The sequence below is a fragment of the Protopterus annectens genome, chromosome 4.part1 (genome assembly GCF_019279795.1).
Source record: "Protopterus annectens isolate FY-2018-M chromosome 4.part1, PAN1.0, whole genome shotgun sequence".
NCBI lineage: Eukaryota > Metazoa > Chordata > Ceratodontiformes > Protopteridae > Protopterus > Protopterus annectens.
In genome coordinates this window covers 99,174,965-99,193,165 of record NC_056734.1, presented here as the reverse complement: position 1 = coordinate 99,193,165, position 18,201 = coordinate 99,174,965, and the positions used below count along the sequence as shown (strand labels likewise).

At 37.4% G+C, this 18,201-nt stretch overlaps 1 protein-coding gene across 1 annotated transcript in view; it reads left to right on the top strand.

Moving 5' to 3' along the window:
* SLC25A36 (solute carrier family 25 member 36) overlaps positions 1-18,201 on the top strand; it is a 950,543-nt gene that overhangs the window by 870,892 nt on the left and 61,450 nt on the right. The window contains exon 6 of the mRNA XM_044070004.1: positions 12,375-12,664. Within this exon, the coding sequence (XP_043925939.1) occupies positions 12,375-12,664 (290 nt within the window). The remainder of the gene's footprint in view (positions 1-12,374; positions 12,665-18,201) is intronic.

Here is an 18,201-nt window from a genome sequence, read left to right as displayed (position 1 = left end):
AGAAGGAGTTGCATTGTGTTTTTGTAGACTTGGATCAAGCATATGACAGGGTGTCTAGAGAGGAGTTGTGGTATTGTATGAGGAAGACAGGAGTGTCAGAGAAGTATGTAAGAGTGGTACAGGATTTTTACGAGGGTAGTGTGACAGCGGTGAGGTCTGTGGTGGGAGTGACGGATGCGTTTAAGGTGGAGGTGGGGTTACATCAAGGATCAGCTCTGAGCCCTTTCTTATTTGCAGTGGTGATGGACAGGTTGACAGACGAGATCAGACAGGAGTCCCTATGGACTATGATGTTTGCAGATGACATTGTGATCTGTAGTGAGAGTAGGGAACAGGTGGAGGAGACCCTGGAGAGATGGAGATATGCTCTAGAGAGAAGAGGAATGAAGGTCAGCAGGACTAAGACAGAATATATGTGTGTGAATGAGAGGGAGGATAGAGGAATGGTGAGGATGCAAGGAGTAGAGGTGGTGAAGGTGGATGAATTTAAATACTTGGGGTCAATAGTTCAGAGTAACGGTGAGTGTGGAAGAGAGGTGAAGAAGAGAGTACAGGCAGGATGGAGTGGGTGGAGAAGAGTGTCAGGAGTGATTTGTGACAGACGAGTACCTGTAAGAGTGAAAGGGAGGGTCTACAAGAGGGTAGTGAGACCAGCTTTGTTATATGGGTTGGAGACAGTGGCATTGACAAAAAGGCAGGAGTTTGAGCTGGATGTGGCAGAGATAAAGATGTTAAGATTTGCACTGGGTGTGGCGAGGGTGGACAGGATTAGGAATAAGTATATTAGAGGGTCAGCCCAGGCTGGAAGGTTTGGAGACAAAGCCAGAGAGGCAAGATTATGTTGGTTTGGACATGTGCTGAGAAGGGATGCAGAGTATATTGGGAAAAAGATGCTAAGAATGAAGCTATCAGGTAACAGGAAAAGAGGAAGGCCTAAGAAGGTTTATGGATGTGGTGAGAGAGGACATGCAGGTGGTTGGTGTGACAGAGCAAGATGCAGAGGACAGGAAGAAATGGAAACAGGTGATCCGCTGTGGCGACCCCTAACGGGAACAGCCGAAAGAAGATGATGATGAATCTAGAATCACTGATGATAAAACTCCTTATAAATTCAGTACCTGTTATCAAATTACTTAGTCCACATGTAATGTAGTCAGACAGCAATTGTTTATAATACTTAGATTATTCTCTACATGCTGTTTCAAAAAATCAGCCTTATCTTTTATGTAACAATCAAAACCATTAAGTGCATTATTCAGTATATTTTTCCAAAAATATGAAATTGTTTTGATTATCCAACAAAGTGCTGAAACAATGGGGCACATTAGAGGATTGACCAAGGGCTTATGTATCTTTGACATCTCATAAAAAATCCTTAGATGTGGCATATAAAAATAATATTTTACCATTCATATGCATTGTATATACATCATTGTGCATATTCATTCTATTATTATTTACTTCTGTTTATTTTCATATATTTAGATTAATCTCACATCATTAGAGTATGCGTTAATAGTTTGTTATTAAATGCGTATGTCAAAAGGAAATTATGTAATATATGTAGATAAATGAGGGAATATAAATGTTAAATGACTGTGTGTGAATGAATACACGAAGAAGCATTGATATGCAAAAGTATTAAACATATTTTTATCCATTCATTTGTGGTTCCAGTACATTCATATTTATTTTATTAAGTTATGTTGTGCGAGTGAATTGGGTTCAGCAGCAGTTCATTTTGTGTGGTGTCATCAATTTCACAACTATTTCAGATGCATATTCTGAAAGCTGTATTGTGCCCTTCGTCAAATGATTCAAGGAAGTATGCCTCAAGTCAGTCACTCCCTTTTACTCCGTGACCATGTTGTATGTGTAATTAGGGTGAAAGACTTGAGGCCCAAGTGAGACTGCAGATCATGGCACCTGAGAGACCACTAACCAGCACTTTGCCTTTGCTCAGTCTAGTGAGGGATGCATCTGTGTGTATGACTGTGAAGTCGCACATAGCCAAGGCATTGCCATATGTACTGCTTTGGCTTTTGCTGCCATAAGGGCTTTAGCATGCCAGCAGAGTAACTGCTTTCTGTAGTTGTTTTCATTAGTGTTTGTGTATGTTTTTGCTTGTTAGTGTGACACTAAATGTCCTGTGTACAAACATTTGTCTAGGAAGCCTCTGTGATTTCAACAGGAACTTTTTTAAGTATCTTCAGAAAGCCTGTTTGTTTGTCTAGGACAAGATGGGCATGTTTATATGAAGTGGGTCTCAGAACTGACATGCTCATTACTGTCTATGGTCTTTGAAGAGAGGTTGTCCCCCATGGTTAGAAGATACTTGTATGTCTCACACATGGAATCATTTATAGGAAGAATTATTTATTTATTTTATATTTGTTTATAGAGAAAGTCTGGCTAGGCAGAAACCAGTTTTCAGCAGAGGCCAGGGGAGAAAAGCTCCACATAGTAAACATTTGGATAAATACAGACATAATATTGAAAAAAGAGAAACACAAACAGGGTAAGGTATCTCCTCATACAAAGTAGTGAAGTCCAAGAAAAAGGAGGTAGATACTCCAAGACAATCGAAGCCAACCAGGAACTCAAACCAAAAATAAATAGAAATCCTTTATTTCTGAAAACAGTAAGCGCTTTCGCGTTGCTCAGAACGCTTCTTCAGACTTTAATAAAAAGCAAAGGTACTTGCTCTACTTAAATACACAGAGCTAACCAATAAAACATATGCATTCAAAACAACCAGTAGGAGCAATAGAAATTGTCACATGAAAAGCATTTCTAAGACATTTTTAAAAACTACAAAAGAGACAAATCAAGATTGTCACTTGGTAAACATTCCTATAGAACATTGCTAAATGTGTATATCCAATAAATACACAAATACTAAACACAGAAAAAAAATATATATGTAAATATAAAGATATAAAAAGAATAAAAAATATATAATAAAAATATAGTAAAGATAGTTTTTTTTGGGGGGACACTAAATAAAAAAAATATATATATATATATATATATATATATATATATATATATATATATATATACATGTGCATTGTACAACATATGCTACAATGTAGGTGCATAACAGCAACAATACTATATGTGTATATAAAGAAGGAGCAAAACCAATTATACTTCTATATTATAACATATATACACATTATGTCTATTAAACATCTGAAAGGCCCATCTATTAATAAGGGTTTTTGGGACATTTTGTCATTAAGACCATGTCCTTTGTCAGCTCTCTACTTCATAATCCATTTTATCTCTTCTTTATCAGTGGTATTACTGATGTTGCCTAATCTTTCAGTTGCCTATAGGTGTCCTATAATCATGAAACTAGATACACTAGAAAAATGTATATACATTACATTGTACAACATATGCTGTGATGTAGATATACCGCAACGACAATATACGTATATATAAAAAGAAAAAACAAAAACAAAATCAATCATCATATTTCTAAAGTAGAGCATAGACATAATGTGTATATATGTTATAATATAGAAGTATAATTGGTTTTGCTCCTTCTTTATATACACATATAGTATTGTTGCTGTTATGCACCTACATTGTAGCATATGTTGTACAATGCACATGTATATATATATATATATATATATATATATATATATATATATATATATATATATATATATTTTTTTTTTAGTGTCCCCCCCCCAAAAAACCTATCTTTACTATATTTTTATTATATATTTTTTATTCTTTTTATATCTTTATATTTACACATATATATTTTTTTTCTGTGTTTAGTATTTGTGTATTTACTGGATATACACATTTAGCAATGTTCTATAGGAATGTTTATCAAATGACAATCTTGATTTGTCTCTTTTGTAGTTTTTAAAATGTTTTAGGAATGCTTTTCATGTGACAATTTCTATTGCTCCTACTGGTTGTTTTGAATGCATATGTTTTATTGGTTAGCTCTGTGTATTTAAGTAGAGCAAGTACCTTTGCTTTTTATTAAAGTCTGAAGAAGCGTTCTGAGCAACGCGAAAGCGCTTACTGTTTTCAGAAATAAAGGATTTCTATTTATTTTTAGTTTGAGTTCCTGGTTGGCTTCGATTGTCTTGGAGTATCTACCTCCTTTTTCTTGGAAATACAGACATAATGATGATTGTGTACAGTACATGGAACATAAGATGAATAGAATTTACACAGCTTGTATAATTTTACAGGATTACAGCTACATAGCGTATATTTAAAGATAAAACTTTGATTACAACTTATCTCCAAGATGACTGTTGGTAAAGGAGCAAAGAGTGGATGATTAAAGTTTGAAGTATAAGAATGAGTGAGGAGTAGGTTATGCAAACAGTAATGCCTGGGGTATTTAATGTCCGCCCAGGGATGTTGAGTCCCTACGCCCCTGGAAGGGCATTAATTACACATTAGCACAAACCCTGTTGGGCACTATTGTCCTTAGAGAATGGGCGGTCTGTAGAATTGTTGTGTTTTACTTATTTGTATTTTCATACCCTTTTTTTATATCCTTTCTAAAAACAATATCTATATATTTGCTTTATTTTTTGGTCCCTTACTGCTAAAATGGTTTCTTGCCAGTCATTGAGTATTGAAGTCACTAAATAGTGACATACATTTGACTTTCAGACTTTATTTCCTTCAGAAAATTCATGTTAACACAAATCTTATTTAAATTACTTTTTAATTTTTAAAGTATAACATTTAAAATCTGTTCCTGTTTTGGAGCTTTGTTTCCCCTTTATTTCAGGCTTTATCTGCATTTCTTGAGCCAAAAGGTCGAGAGGTAAGAAAACCTGTTATCTGCTGCTGCCAGTGTTTCATCGGTTTCATTGCCCCTCCCCCCCAAACACACACACACACACACACACACACACACACACACACACCTGTACTTCAGAAAATGCATGCTAACGCAAGACCTATTATTGCAGCAACTTTGTGATTTCTTAAACAGGAACATGTTACTGTTTTGTGCCTTTTTCCCCCTTTATTTTATGTTTTATTCAGTTAACGTATCTAACAAGTTAGAGGTACATAAACCTCTTGAATGCTGCTGCTGCCACTGCTTGATTGCTCTCACTCTTCTTTCTTTCTCTCTCTCTCTTACTCACATACATACTTCGCTTTCATGCATGCATTCACAACATAAACACACACACACACGTTTTTTTCTGTTGTATTTAGATTTTACTCTCCCTAAACAGCAAAAGCATTGCTTAGCGAGTGTGAAATAATGGCTAGGTCATTCTCGCTTTCTCTCACATGCGCGCATACACTCACACAGACATAAACACACGGGCACTTTTGTTTATCAGTTTTTTTAAAATATATATTTTACACTCATTAAACAGCAGAAGCACTGCTTAGCTAGCGTAAAATAATGGCAACCGTTAGTTTTTTTTTTTCAGTCTGAGCTCCACGGCGGACTCGTTTTTCAGCGGGCATTACTTATACATTAACCCTGCTAGACAACGTTTGTTCTCCAGTCAGGGTGCTGATGTACAGTTTACCCATTTTCTAATATTATGTATTCATTTCCTGTTCAGACTTGGAAAAGGAGAAGTAGGACATGAAGAGGATGGAGAAAGATGGGTTAAGAACTGTCGAGGGAAGAAGAATTCATTTGGGATAGTGACTCTTTGTTAGATAATTTCTGAATTTATTTATTTGTTTATTTATTTTACATTTGTTGACCGGGCTAGTCTAACTGGATATATGTCCATTTTCAGTAGAGGCCCGAGGAGAAAAGTTCCAAGCATCAGCAGTGACAAAGAATACAATATATAGTAATAGTCAAGTGAATTACAGTACATTGGCTTCATTGGTCAGAATATATAATATATAATAAAATATAACACTGCAGGTGACTCTCCCTGCATTGAATTATGCATGTTAAGGGAAGTGGGGGGGGGGGGGGGGTAAGGTACACTGTTAGTTTTCCGAGTAGGAGAGACATATTCGTAGTTATTATTATTTATCCTGGACTGTTACAGGATCAAAGCAATTTGTCATTTAAATAGCATTTGAGTATTTTTTTTAAATGGGTTGGGTTAGGAGTGGTTCTGATAGAAGGAAGTAAGTGTATTCCAAGTTTTTGCTACTTGGCAGGAATACAGAGAGTCATCTGCAGTGTCTGAGGGTTTGGTAACTTACAGTAATGATCTGTTGAGTGCAGAATGCATTTATTGGAGTATGGTAATATTTAGGAGAGCTGGAATTTTCTCAGATTGATACAGTAGTTTGCGAGCTATTGTTAGTTCAGTATAAGCCAAAAGCTGAGGTAGTTCTAGCCAGTAAAGTTATTTTTAATTAAACAATTAATAGGCTTTCTGAATTTAATTAAACAATTAAACTGTTGTCAGTGAGTCTGAGACCGTTCTTGCATTGCCTCAGTGTTCCTGTTGCGGCTGGCAACAGATGGTAAGATAAACTGTGACTTTATGATGTGTAGTGCATGGAGAAAAAGGGTACAGTTGAGAATCGATTATCTGAACGTTGATTATTTGAAACGTCAGTTATCCGAACGCAGCCTTCCAAAGTTTTTTGGGCAGGAAAAATCTTAAATTCTGAATATGTAAACGTTTTGCGTATTCACATGTGCATGTTTTTTTGAGCTTGTAGCATGAAAAATATTCTTTATTGTCCACTGGAATCGCTGAATGATTGAACAGTGTATTCCTTGCATGTAGAAAAAAAAGATTTTAGAAGGTTTTTTTATCTGATTCAGTGCATGTCTGATTATCCGAACAGTTTGATTATCCAAACTACCCTAGGTCCCAATTAGTTCAGATAATCGACTCTCTACTGTACTAATGAAGTGAGTTTGTGAGAATAGTCTGTGTACTAGAACAATAGGATGAACAGATTTTAAAAGAAATATGGAGAAAAAAAAAGTTTACGCCTTCTAGGTACACTAAGCAGGCAGGAAATAAGGTAACTTGAGTTGTAACAGTTTAGGTTCAGAAACCTCCCAGTTTGATCTATCAAATTTCCATAAGGGGACGAAAACAAAGACACTTGAGTTTTAAAGTCATATCCGAGTCAGGGTCGAGCTGGGATGGCTGGGGAAAAATCAACAGAATTGTAACAAGTCAGATATGAAATCAGACCCTAAACCTTGTAACCCACAGTACTACAGCTGAGGCTTACTAGGTGGTTGAAAAAAACTCTCCTTAGTTAAAGAACAAAGTAATGCACTTACAATAAATTGCAATTCTGACAGAATATTTGAATAAAACAAGTGCAGTATGGTTGTTTACTTTCCTGGCATAGGGATAACCAGAGGAGTGATTTCCTTTTATTTAACTTATTCCCTCCCATGGAGCTCTGCAAATCTGACTTCCAGTAATTGCATCCTGAGCTTTGACAAAATCAATTAATGGCCTTACATGGTACAGTGTTTGAATCCCTCAGCCCTCATTTGCCTACTGTGTGACATTAAGCAAGTCAGTTAACCAAACAGTGTCTAGGACAGCTGGGAATTTGGGCTAGGTTCCTTAAAGGTCCCCCTGGACTGCAAGCCAAGTAACTGTATGTGAACCTAAGTGTAAATGTCCAACTGTTCGGCATAATGTAATTCACAGTGAAAGTATTTAGTAGATCCTAGGTCTTAGTCCGGATTTTATAACTCACAGACAACACTGTATAGTATGTTAACTGAATAATTTTTTGTAAACAGCTACAATATTTCAACGACCACTCAAGCTACACACAATGTCAGCAGCTAACTGGTTTCAGTAGGGCAAGCAGGTCTGTCTGTCATGTGGCTATTGAAATATGTAAAGAAATGTAAAAAAATTATGACAATATAAATAGTATATGATTAATGATTTATCTATTTAGATGCAGCATACTAAGGCATTGCAGAATTGTAAATTGCAGCCAGTCTGACAAGTAAACCATCAAGCTTCAGAATGCCATTGAATTTAGAGTTCTGCTGACTAGTTGATGATCTTTCTTATATTTCTAGGACATTGTCAACTCTTGTTCCTAAGTCAAGTCAAAGTCTTGTCCAGCTTCAGTGTCATATAGGCTACTGATAGGATGATCTCTGCCTTGCGTGTACAGGTGCTCAACAAACCCTATCCCGTCAGAGCTACTGCATATTTGCAAGTCCAGTGGATACGCAAGTATCCATTGGATATCAAAATCTGTTTTGCAGCATAAATGGAATATATTAGAGGGATAGATATGTATCACAGAGAACCCCACCTCTTTGCAGTCATCTTCCTGTCCACATAAAGCAAAGTACTTCTCTTACATTATTGACACATAACTTGGAAGAATGGATAAGTAACCACAAATTCACCCTAGGTTTAATGCACCCCCTGTCCCTCATGGATAGGGGTAGCATATAGATATTCTGATTGATTCTGGGTTATTCATATTTAAAATTTCATTGGAATGTATGGCTAGGCTTCTAAAGATCCTTACAAGTCAATAACCTAGTAAGTACCAGTGAATCTATTCCATGATACCTGACTCAGCGTGAATAGTGTTACGGGAGTCAAAGATGGTTAAAGGTAATATGTGTGGGGGGAGGGACAGTAGCACATGGTGTTGAAAGTTGGGGAGCTGGAGTTATGAAAGTTTAAAACACCACAACAGCAAAAAAAGAATCACTGCAGAGTGGTGGTGGTGGTGGGGGGGTGGTTTCAAAAACACAATAAGGTGCTAGGTAATGTACATAATAAACAGGCTTCTTAAAGGTGTCAAAAGCATATACGTTACTTCTTTTAATTTTTATAAAGGACAACACATTATTGTATGTAATTTTCTTTGTTTTGTTTGTTTCACCTATTAATTCAGCTAGGTAGTGCCCATTTCCTGAGGAGGCTCTGGGAGAAAAATCTTCAAAATCATTTTGCTGCAGTAAAGCAAGAAAAAAATGAGATTCAACACAAGCAAGAGAGTCATAACACATTTTTATTATAGTACACAAAAAAGGAGCGTATATGAAGGAGAGTACACAGCCCAATATGGTAAAATACACAGTATGCATATAACAAGATTACTTCAGTTTACATATGAAGGCTACTGTAGACTCTTACCTGGAGGACATTTTTGTTTGTTAAGAGCAATTTAGAGTGGTTTCAGTATGTGCATAAAAATTAATAGTCAAGAATTTTATGTGGTGCCTGTGACTTGTATTTGTATTGTAGGCCTAGAGACTGGTACGAGCTAGGTGGGGAAGGTGGAATTGAGTAGCTGACCTCGCCCATCCTTAAGGTTTGGATATGAAGAAACTAAAGTACTAAGAACGAATCCTGCCAAAGGCCAGAGAAATAACCCTCAGACTTCAGGATCCTAAGGTAGCCTTGCAGAGCAGTGTTTAACATGAAGTAAACATCTGTGCAACATATATTGTACACTGTGTGGTCTTAACCTGAAAGGAGCATTGATGTTAGACACTTAGGAAAAATCCTTACCTGCTACATATGGCCAGCTGGCAACTAACTTTCATTTGTCATTACCTGCCTGGAAATATGATATGGTTACTGATAAGACATCTCTTCCTGTAAAAGAGAGAGAGAGAGAGACACTCCTCTTTTATGTTGATATGCGGAGTCTCACCCAGAAGAACTGGGAGCAGTCATTTTGGAGCCAGGAGGGACAGATGGTCCAGCTGGATCCTCTTCCTGTCTTAGTATCTCTTTTGTTGTGTCTTTCGGCTTTTCCCGGTGAGGGGTCGCCACAGCGGAACTCCGGTCTGCTAATGATTGGCAGTAGGTTTTTACGTGTCGAGCTGCCGGCCCTGACGCACAACCTTCAACGAAGGTACGCCCATTCACGCATGTCTCCACACAGAAGACGCTCTAGCTGAGAATCGAACAGGACAATGTCTTACTGTGAGGTGACAACACTACCGCAGCACCACCACCGCTCTAAGGTGCGTACATGTAAGTTAGGATGACTGATTTGAAACCTCACAAAAAATAAAAAGCTTAGTGTGTTATTTATCCCTAAAGTGCATTCCAGGTAACCTGCAGACTCTCTTATGAAGAGTACACTACAGGGGCAAGTTAATCAGATTAAGATACAAGTAATCTACTTAGTTTGGCAGGTAAGCACAGCGGTGGCCTCAGACTTTACATAATAAATTATAATTTCCATATCAGGAAAGCATATATTAGCACACACACAGCAATCCCTGCAAGGGGTGTGTGTGTGTGTGTGTGTGTGTGTTTTACTGTTGCTCAGTGGGTATAGTTGGAATGCTGCTCTGCTTGCTGTATATGCTAATGACTTGATCCTCCAGATTTAGTAATGTGGCTGGACAGTAATTAGTAAAACAAAAGTAAGCAACAGTAAAGCATCTCCCATGTTGTTCAGAGTGCCTCAGCGATGAAGTCTTTTAGTATTCAAATACTTGATCCATTGAATAATAGTATCTTACAGGTCCAGCATTTTGTGTCTTGTGGAGTGGCTTGACCCTGTACTTCTAAGTAAATTTTGTGTAGCATTTGGTAAAAGTACTGTACAACTAAAACTGAACTATCAGCTTTTGCTGCCTTTTCAAAATTATGGGGAGCAAAAGCCATACAAATCAATGTAGTAATACTGAAAGTAGAGTGTTACCCTTCCTATAGTATCTAAACTCTGCATGCAGCATGTAGTAATACTGAAAGTAGAATGTTACCCTTCCTATAGTATCTAAACTCTGCATGCAGCATGTAGTAATACTGAAAGTAGAATGTTACCCTTCCTATAGTATCTAAACTCTGCATGCAGCATGTAGTAATACTGAAAGTAGAATGTTACCCTTCCTATAGTATCTAAACTCTGCATGCAGCAGTACTGTACTAAAAACATTAAAGTATGCTGATTTATCTTTCTCCCTGAGAATCGCCTAAACATTACGGCATTCCAGTGCAAAGAGTGACTAGCAGTAATGGTCAGGACCACAGTGTTTATTCAAATGAACTTTAAATGTGGTTTGAAATGCTTCTGTGATAGCAGCTGAACAACTGATGCTTAGCACTCTAAAATGGCAATTCTTTAAAGATTACAAAAAGTGCTTGAATTGTACAAAGTATAGCAGCTTTTTGCTTTACATGTTGAGTTAAAAGTATTTTGTCACATTTAAGCTACTTTGTCTGGATAGTGAATGCCACAGATTCAATTCAGTGATTAAGATACAAGAAGGAGTGTAGTCAGCTTGTAATGCATTCTTGGAGCAGTACATTTAATGCAGCCATCGCAAGTGACACTGTGGTTGAAGAACACAGTAAGCATGAAGACTACCTGTTATGATTGTAGTGTGATTGACCTTAAATTGACATACACCTCCCTCAGTCTTGTACAGGGAAAGGCATTTAGTAAGGAAGCAACCTTGAATCATTTACCCGAGTACATCAGAAATGAGCAGAATTTTGCTGAGTTAAAGTCTAAACTGTGTGAGGAATATGACATCATTCAAAAAAATGCCAGTGGTGTGGAGAGAACAGCTGACTTGCCATCTTGTTTTAATTATGCTCCAGGTATTGTTATGTTTCTTCTCAACTCACCATTGAGTTATTCTTTTCTACTGTACCTTTCAAATTAGTTTTCTCTTCAGAACTGACCTTATGAATTGGTTAAAAGTAATTTGTATGCGACATTTCCTGAGTCCATGTTTCTTTTGTTACTTCTTCTATAATCTCTGCACTTAAGCATTAATATACATGTTAGGTGTTTTTATATTCTGGCCCTTGCCAGGGCTGAAAAGTCTGGATGAAGCCACCTGCACTGTTATACAAATAAAAAATGTGCAATTTTGTTGCTGTAGGCTCTCTCTAAATATTAACAGTCTTATTTGTGTTGCATACCTCATTTGCTAAGTATTGCCCACCAGCTGCCTACTTTATACTCGGTTTTACACATTTTGTGCATCTGTGACTTACAGTTTTAGTTATTTATTTGTATTTGTAATAGGGGTAGAGCATGACATACACAGGAGCCCTTTTCACTTAGCCAGGATCACTTTAACAGAGTATTTGAAGCTAGCCTAACTTCTCAGGTTGTGATCTTGTTTGGTCCTGTAGAACACGCCAAGTTACTTGGCTCTGCTTTTTATAAGTTGAACATAGTTTGGGAATGTCATATCTAGAATACAGACTAAATCTCACTTGTGTTATATTTTTCAGCAAGTAATTGGGCTGGAGAAGTAAAATCTTGAAAGAGTAATAAACATCATGACCCTATAATTTAATTCAAATTGAAAATATTGTGAAATAGTGACATTTTCCATTAGTTTATTATAGATTTTCTGTAGTGCTATGTTTTAGTTTTTGACATGCATCGTGACATCTTGCATTTTAAAACAGAACGTGAACATTTCTGGTTTTGTTTTTCTTTCTAAGGAATCGAGGAGAGAAGCGAATGAGTGCTTTTGAGTGCATCAGGAAAGTTTATCACACAGATGGATTCAGAGGATTTTACAAAGGAATGACAGCATCCTATGCTGGCATCTCTGAAACAGTTATACATTTTGTTATTTATGAAAGTATTAAGCGAAAACTTCTGGAACTTAAGACTTCATCTAACATGGACGATGGCGATGATTCTGTAAAGGAAGCTTCAGATTTCCTTGGACTTATGTTGGCTGCTGCAACTTCCAAAACTTGTGCTACATCTTTAGCTTATCCACATGGTTAGTTCATGTTGTTTATTTGCTTTCATACCCCTGTAATGTCTTAAAATGCATTACTTCCCATTCACGTACTTAAGCTTTTCATACAAAGCTAGTGTGGGTCTCAAAGGACCTGAGTGTTCTGTTTTACAAGACCAAGCAGCCCCATTCAAAGAAAGTAATAATTGGTAAGTGGTTTGACCTGTGTAAAGATTTCACTTTGATAAGAAAGTGTGATTAAATACCAAAATCAGACTTTCTATGGTTTCATTTATCACATGTTGATTATGACTTGTCCTTTACGTGTAACCATCCCTTTATTTTAGCAGTGGTAAGCACCTTATGCACTGTTGCCTGCAGTTGCAACATTTGGCTACTAGGGTTGCTACTGAAGAAATGCATACAGCATGACATAGACGTCTTCACTTTTCATTGCTGTTTTAGTGTTTATGTTTGGTTTCTTTATTATTTTATTTGAACCGCTGTTTTTTGTTGACCTTTGGTAATAATACCTACCTGTCTTGATTATTTAAAGCATTTTTAAATATTTAATATAGGATTGTTTTAAGTACATATCTTTACTGATTATTTAAGTCAGCTTTTTTAACATTTGTTTGTTTGCTTGAAAAGAAACTCCGCTCTTTGGCATAGAAGGATAAAGCCCTGGCTGTCACCTAGATGATCCAGGTTCAGTCAGTAGCTTGAGCACTTGGAAGGAGAGGCAGATGAGGGTGGGATTGAGCAGCTGCTACTGGCTTGCCCTTCCTGTAGAAGAGGGAGATTATGTGACAGTCTTCACCACTGATTCCAACATGAGTTTTAGGGTATTGTTAATAGGAGCTGTTGGGTGTGGTGGCTTGCACCACATGCTAGGGTAGGCAGTCCCAGGCTGGCCAGAGAAATACAGAGGGAGCTCCTAAGAGCCCACTGATATTTCTCACATCCACCAGCTACCACAAGGACACTGGTAGATAGAAAGGGATGGAGGGAAGACACATTTTTGAAGTTAAGGCCTGCTAGTTTCCGACTCTCATCTTTGAATGGGAACACATGGGCTAGTAGGAGTATCACTTTAATCAGGTAGCAAACAGGACTTTCTCCCTGACTGTCCAGGGAAAGAATGATTCAGTAGTGCTTAATGTGAGTGTCATGAAGCTGGGAGCGTGAAGAACTAAAAAAGTGTGTGTGTGTGTGTGTGTGTGTGTGTGTGTGTGTGTGTGTGTGTGTGTGTGTGTGTGTGTGTATGTGTGTGTGTGTGGATTATTTTTGGTCCTTTCTTGAAGTCTGTTTTTGTATGTCACTGCAGTGAAGGATCTTTGCTTCAGATATTTTCCTCTGTATTATTTATTTTATTTATTTTATTTATTTTACATTTGTTTACCGGGAATATCCAGCTGGACCAGGTCCATTTTCAGTGGAGGCCAGGGGAGAAAAGCTCCACAATTAAGAAGAAGTTAATACAGTGAGAAATATACAAAATGGTAATACAGAAGATTACTTACAAGCAGAAATATTCATTAATTTGTTTACAATAAGGTAACAGGCATTGCAGGACTAAATACAGTAATATTTACAACGGTAGTATCGACTGTCCACAGTTTTAGTAAGTATGCACAGAAAGAAGTACAAAGACCAGTGTGGCATATTCTAAGAGTATGTGCTTCTATGTGAATAGACTAGTGTGTATTCTAGACTGGAGTAGTTTGGTGGAAGAGAAGGTATAGAGATTGTCAAGTGATACAACGGCAGATCCAAGTTGTCCTGAGATGAGATCTGAGTAATGTTTTGAAGTTAGTGTTTATTGTTGTGGAGGTTATATTGGTGGGGAGATTGTTCCATTTTTTAGCTATGATGTGGGAATAAAGGGCTTTTCCTGCAGTGTTACCAGTAGTAACACTGAGGAGGGGTTTATTGGATGAGCGGAGAGGGCAACTGGAAGAGTGGCGGTTAATAGCTGACTGAGGGCTGGAGTTTTGTCTGGGTAGTTTCTGATGTTGAAGGCGTAGGTGAGTTATTGGTAAGCTAGTAAGTTAGCAAATTCTAGCCATTTAATTTCTTTTAGTACTTCGCAGTGGTGAGTTCTAAAGGGGGAATTGTTGGCAAATTTGGCAATTTTGTTGTAGCATGACTCTAACTTTTCCAGATCTGACTTTCTAGTATGTGTTAGTATTGGTGCAGCATAAGTAAGTGTTGATAGGAGGTGAGTTGAGCTAGGGTGATTCATGCTTTTTCTGTGAGATAGATTTTGTGCCTGTATAGAGTTCCCATTTTTTTGTGAACTTTTTGAATGGTTTGTGCTATGTGTAGATCGAATAATAGGTTGTTGTCTATTTCACCTCCTAGGAGTTTTGTGTGGGTGGATGGATAGATGATAGTGCCATTCATATATGAGATAGAGAAAGCAGAGGAGGTGGGTTTTGTTTTATTAGGTGTGAACAGGAGAAATTTGGTTTTATTAGGTTTAAGAATAAGTTGGATGTCAGTGATCCAAGTTTCAATAGCAGAAAATGATTCTTGGGCTGGGTGTTGTAGGGTGTTGACAGATGGGGCTGCACAGATGAGAGTGGAATCATCTAAGTAATTAATTAGTGAGGCATGCTTGGAAGAGCTATGTAGATTGTTTGTAAAGATAGAGAAAAGTAGTTGGCCTAATATTGAGCCTTGTGGTACTCCTATAGAGTTAGGGAGGGGAGGGGATAGTTCATTGTGCCATTGTACAGATTGTTGTCTGTCTGATAGGTAACTTTTGAACCAGGAGATGTTGGGGAAGTAAAGGATAGAGAATGAAGGGCATCCAATAGTTTAGGATGTGAGACCATGTTGAAAGCTTTTGAGAGGTCTAAAAAGGTAGCAGATACATAGTTGTTGTTTCTATGTTGATTAACCAGATTGGTGAAGGAGAGAAGAGCAGAAGTTGTGCTATGGTGAGGGCGGAATCCGTGTTGGGTGGAGGAGAGAAGATTGTTTGTATCTAGGAATTGCATAAGTTGTGAGTGTATGCATTAGTCTAGGAGCTTCAATAAGGGGTAAAGTGTAGCTATAGGCCGATAGTTGGAAAGGTTGTAAGATTTACCACCTTTGTGAAGAGGTATAATGTAGGATATCTGCCATAGTTGTGGAGCATAAGCTTCCTGAATGGACCTGTTTATTAAGATTGATACTGGATAATAGAGAGGGTCAGCTATTTTTAGAAAGTTAGCGGTTATACTGTCTGCTGCTAGTGTGGTAGGTTTTAGTTTGAAGAAGAGGTTTCTAATTTTTGACGTAGGGACAGGGGAGAGAGAAGGATGGTTGGTTGGTAGGATTGCTAGGAGTGTTCCCAGCAGTTGTGGTTGGTGAGGTATTAGTGTTTGTTAGTTGGTTGGACAGAGTTTGGATTGAGTTTATGAAATGAGAGTTAAGCTGGGAGTCTATATCTTTGCTGTTAGTATATGGGGAGGTGGGGGTGGGGGTAACAATTGTTCCAGGTTTTAGTAGGGAGTTGATACTATGCCAGAATTTTGGTGGATTTTTTTGAGTATTTGTTTTAGTTTGGTTTGTTTATTGGCTAGATTCCTAAGTTGTTTACACTTTTGCTTGGTATGATCAGAGTTGTCTTGTTTCCATTGCTTCGAGGCCTTGTCTCTGGTTTTTAGAAGGGCTTTCATGTCCCTACTTAACCATAGAGCATAGTTTGTTTTGGTTTTTCACTTTCTTACTGGTGCAATGGAATTTAGAACTGAGATAAATATATTATTAAAGTAGTCTACTGCCTGATCTAGGTGTAGGGTTTTTAAGAGGGTGCCAGTTACATTGGTGGAGAATTTTGTTTAGGTTGTGTGGGGTTAAGTTACGATCATGATCCAATACAGCTCCAGGTGATGGCCAGTTGAAAAAAACTCCAGCGCAAACAGGAACGAGTTAAAAGCGTTTATTTTAAATAAAAAACAACAGCGTGAAGCAAATAAAACACTGAAATCCACTAAGCGCTTTCACCTGAAAAGAAATCAGGCATCATCAGAGTGTTGAAACAAACAATAAACCAACCAGCTAAAATAAATTTCAAAAGACCGCCCATTAATACAATCCTATCAAAATGAAGTAATCACTCGATGTCATTAATGACAACACATTTTTTTAAAAAAGAAGAAAAGAAAAGCGCACACAACGCAACTTTTTCTTACCCTTATAAATAACCTTACAGGTTCCAAAAAATTGAAATAATAAGGTTGAAGTAAAATAATATAGTGTGTAATATAAAATAAAAAGAAATGAAATAGAATAAAATAAAATATTAATGTGATTTGTTATCGAAAATGTCTATGTGTACACATACTTCAAAATTGATCAAATCTATTTTAAGTTACGATCATCCCTGATGTATCTATAGGTTATGGGTTTAGGAGTATTGGTTCATTTCCTAAGGAGGAAAGTGGGGAGATGGTCACTGAGTACATCATGTAAGGATCCAGCCTGATAGTGATTTTTGGGGCCATTTACTAGTGTCCAATCAATAATGGTATGTTTATGTTTTTTTTGTCTATTTTGGTGGGATCCTGAATTAGTTGTGTGAAACTGTAGAGGTTAATACTGTTAGTAGGGTTGCTGGAGCTGCAGGCTTGCCAGTCTGTACTGAGGTCGCCTAATAAAATAGTTTCTTGAGGGAAGTTTTGATTCAGCCATTGAAGGATTTCTTCTATAACTGGGGAGTTATTTCCAGGAGGAATGTAGCAGCAAAGGATGTTAATTAAGAGCCTATGGTTTTGGCGTTTTGAAATGTTGGCTAAGGGGTGTGAAATGGCTGGAGGTTTATTTCGTTTTTAAATAGAATTGCAACTCCACCACCTTTCCTATTTTTTCTATCTAGCCTTAAGATGTTGTAACCTGGTGGTAAAATTTCATCGCTAGGGATATGTGGTTTCAGCCAGGTTTCAGTAATGGTTAGAATGTCAGGGGAGTAATGAGTAATAAAAACATGCATATCTTGTAGTTTATTGGAAATGCTTCTTATGTTGGTATTAATTATTAGAAGATTGGATTGAGCTCTGTTTGGGAGGTCAGTGAAGGAGAGTCCTGGGTTTGGTTGTATGTTGCCAGTGATAAGGAGTCTTGTACTGAGTTTGAATGTGTTTGATAACATAGGTAAGGTTTGAGAGTGATATGTATACGGATTTCCTATTGATAGTAGTAGGTAGAGGGATGTTAGAAGTGTGTAGCATAATATTAGTGGCAAATAGTGTTGGACAGACTGTAAAGCTTATGTGGGAGTTGGTGTGTTTTCCAGAATGTGTTGTATGGAATGAGGTGCTGTCTAGGGGTAAGCTAGTTTGTATGGTTGTAATGTAGGAAAGGGAGGTGAGGGCTAGTAGAAGCAAGGGTAGTAGGACTTGCATTGTAGGTTATTTGGAAAAGTTTAAGTAGTGTTTGTTGCTATGAGGTGGAGGCAAGGGTAGTGATGAGTAAGTTTAAGTTTGGGTGTGGAGTTAGAGTAGGAGGTGCTGAGAATTAGCTAAGACAGATGATTGGAGCAAGAAGTATGTCAGGTGATTAAGGAGGGGTATAAGTTTAGGTGCACTGGG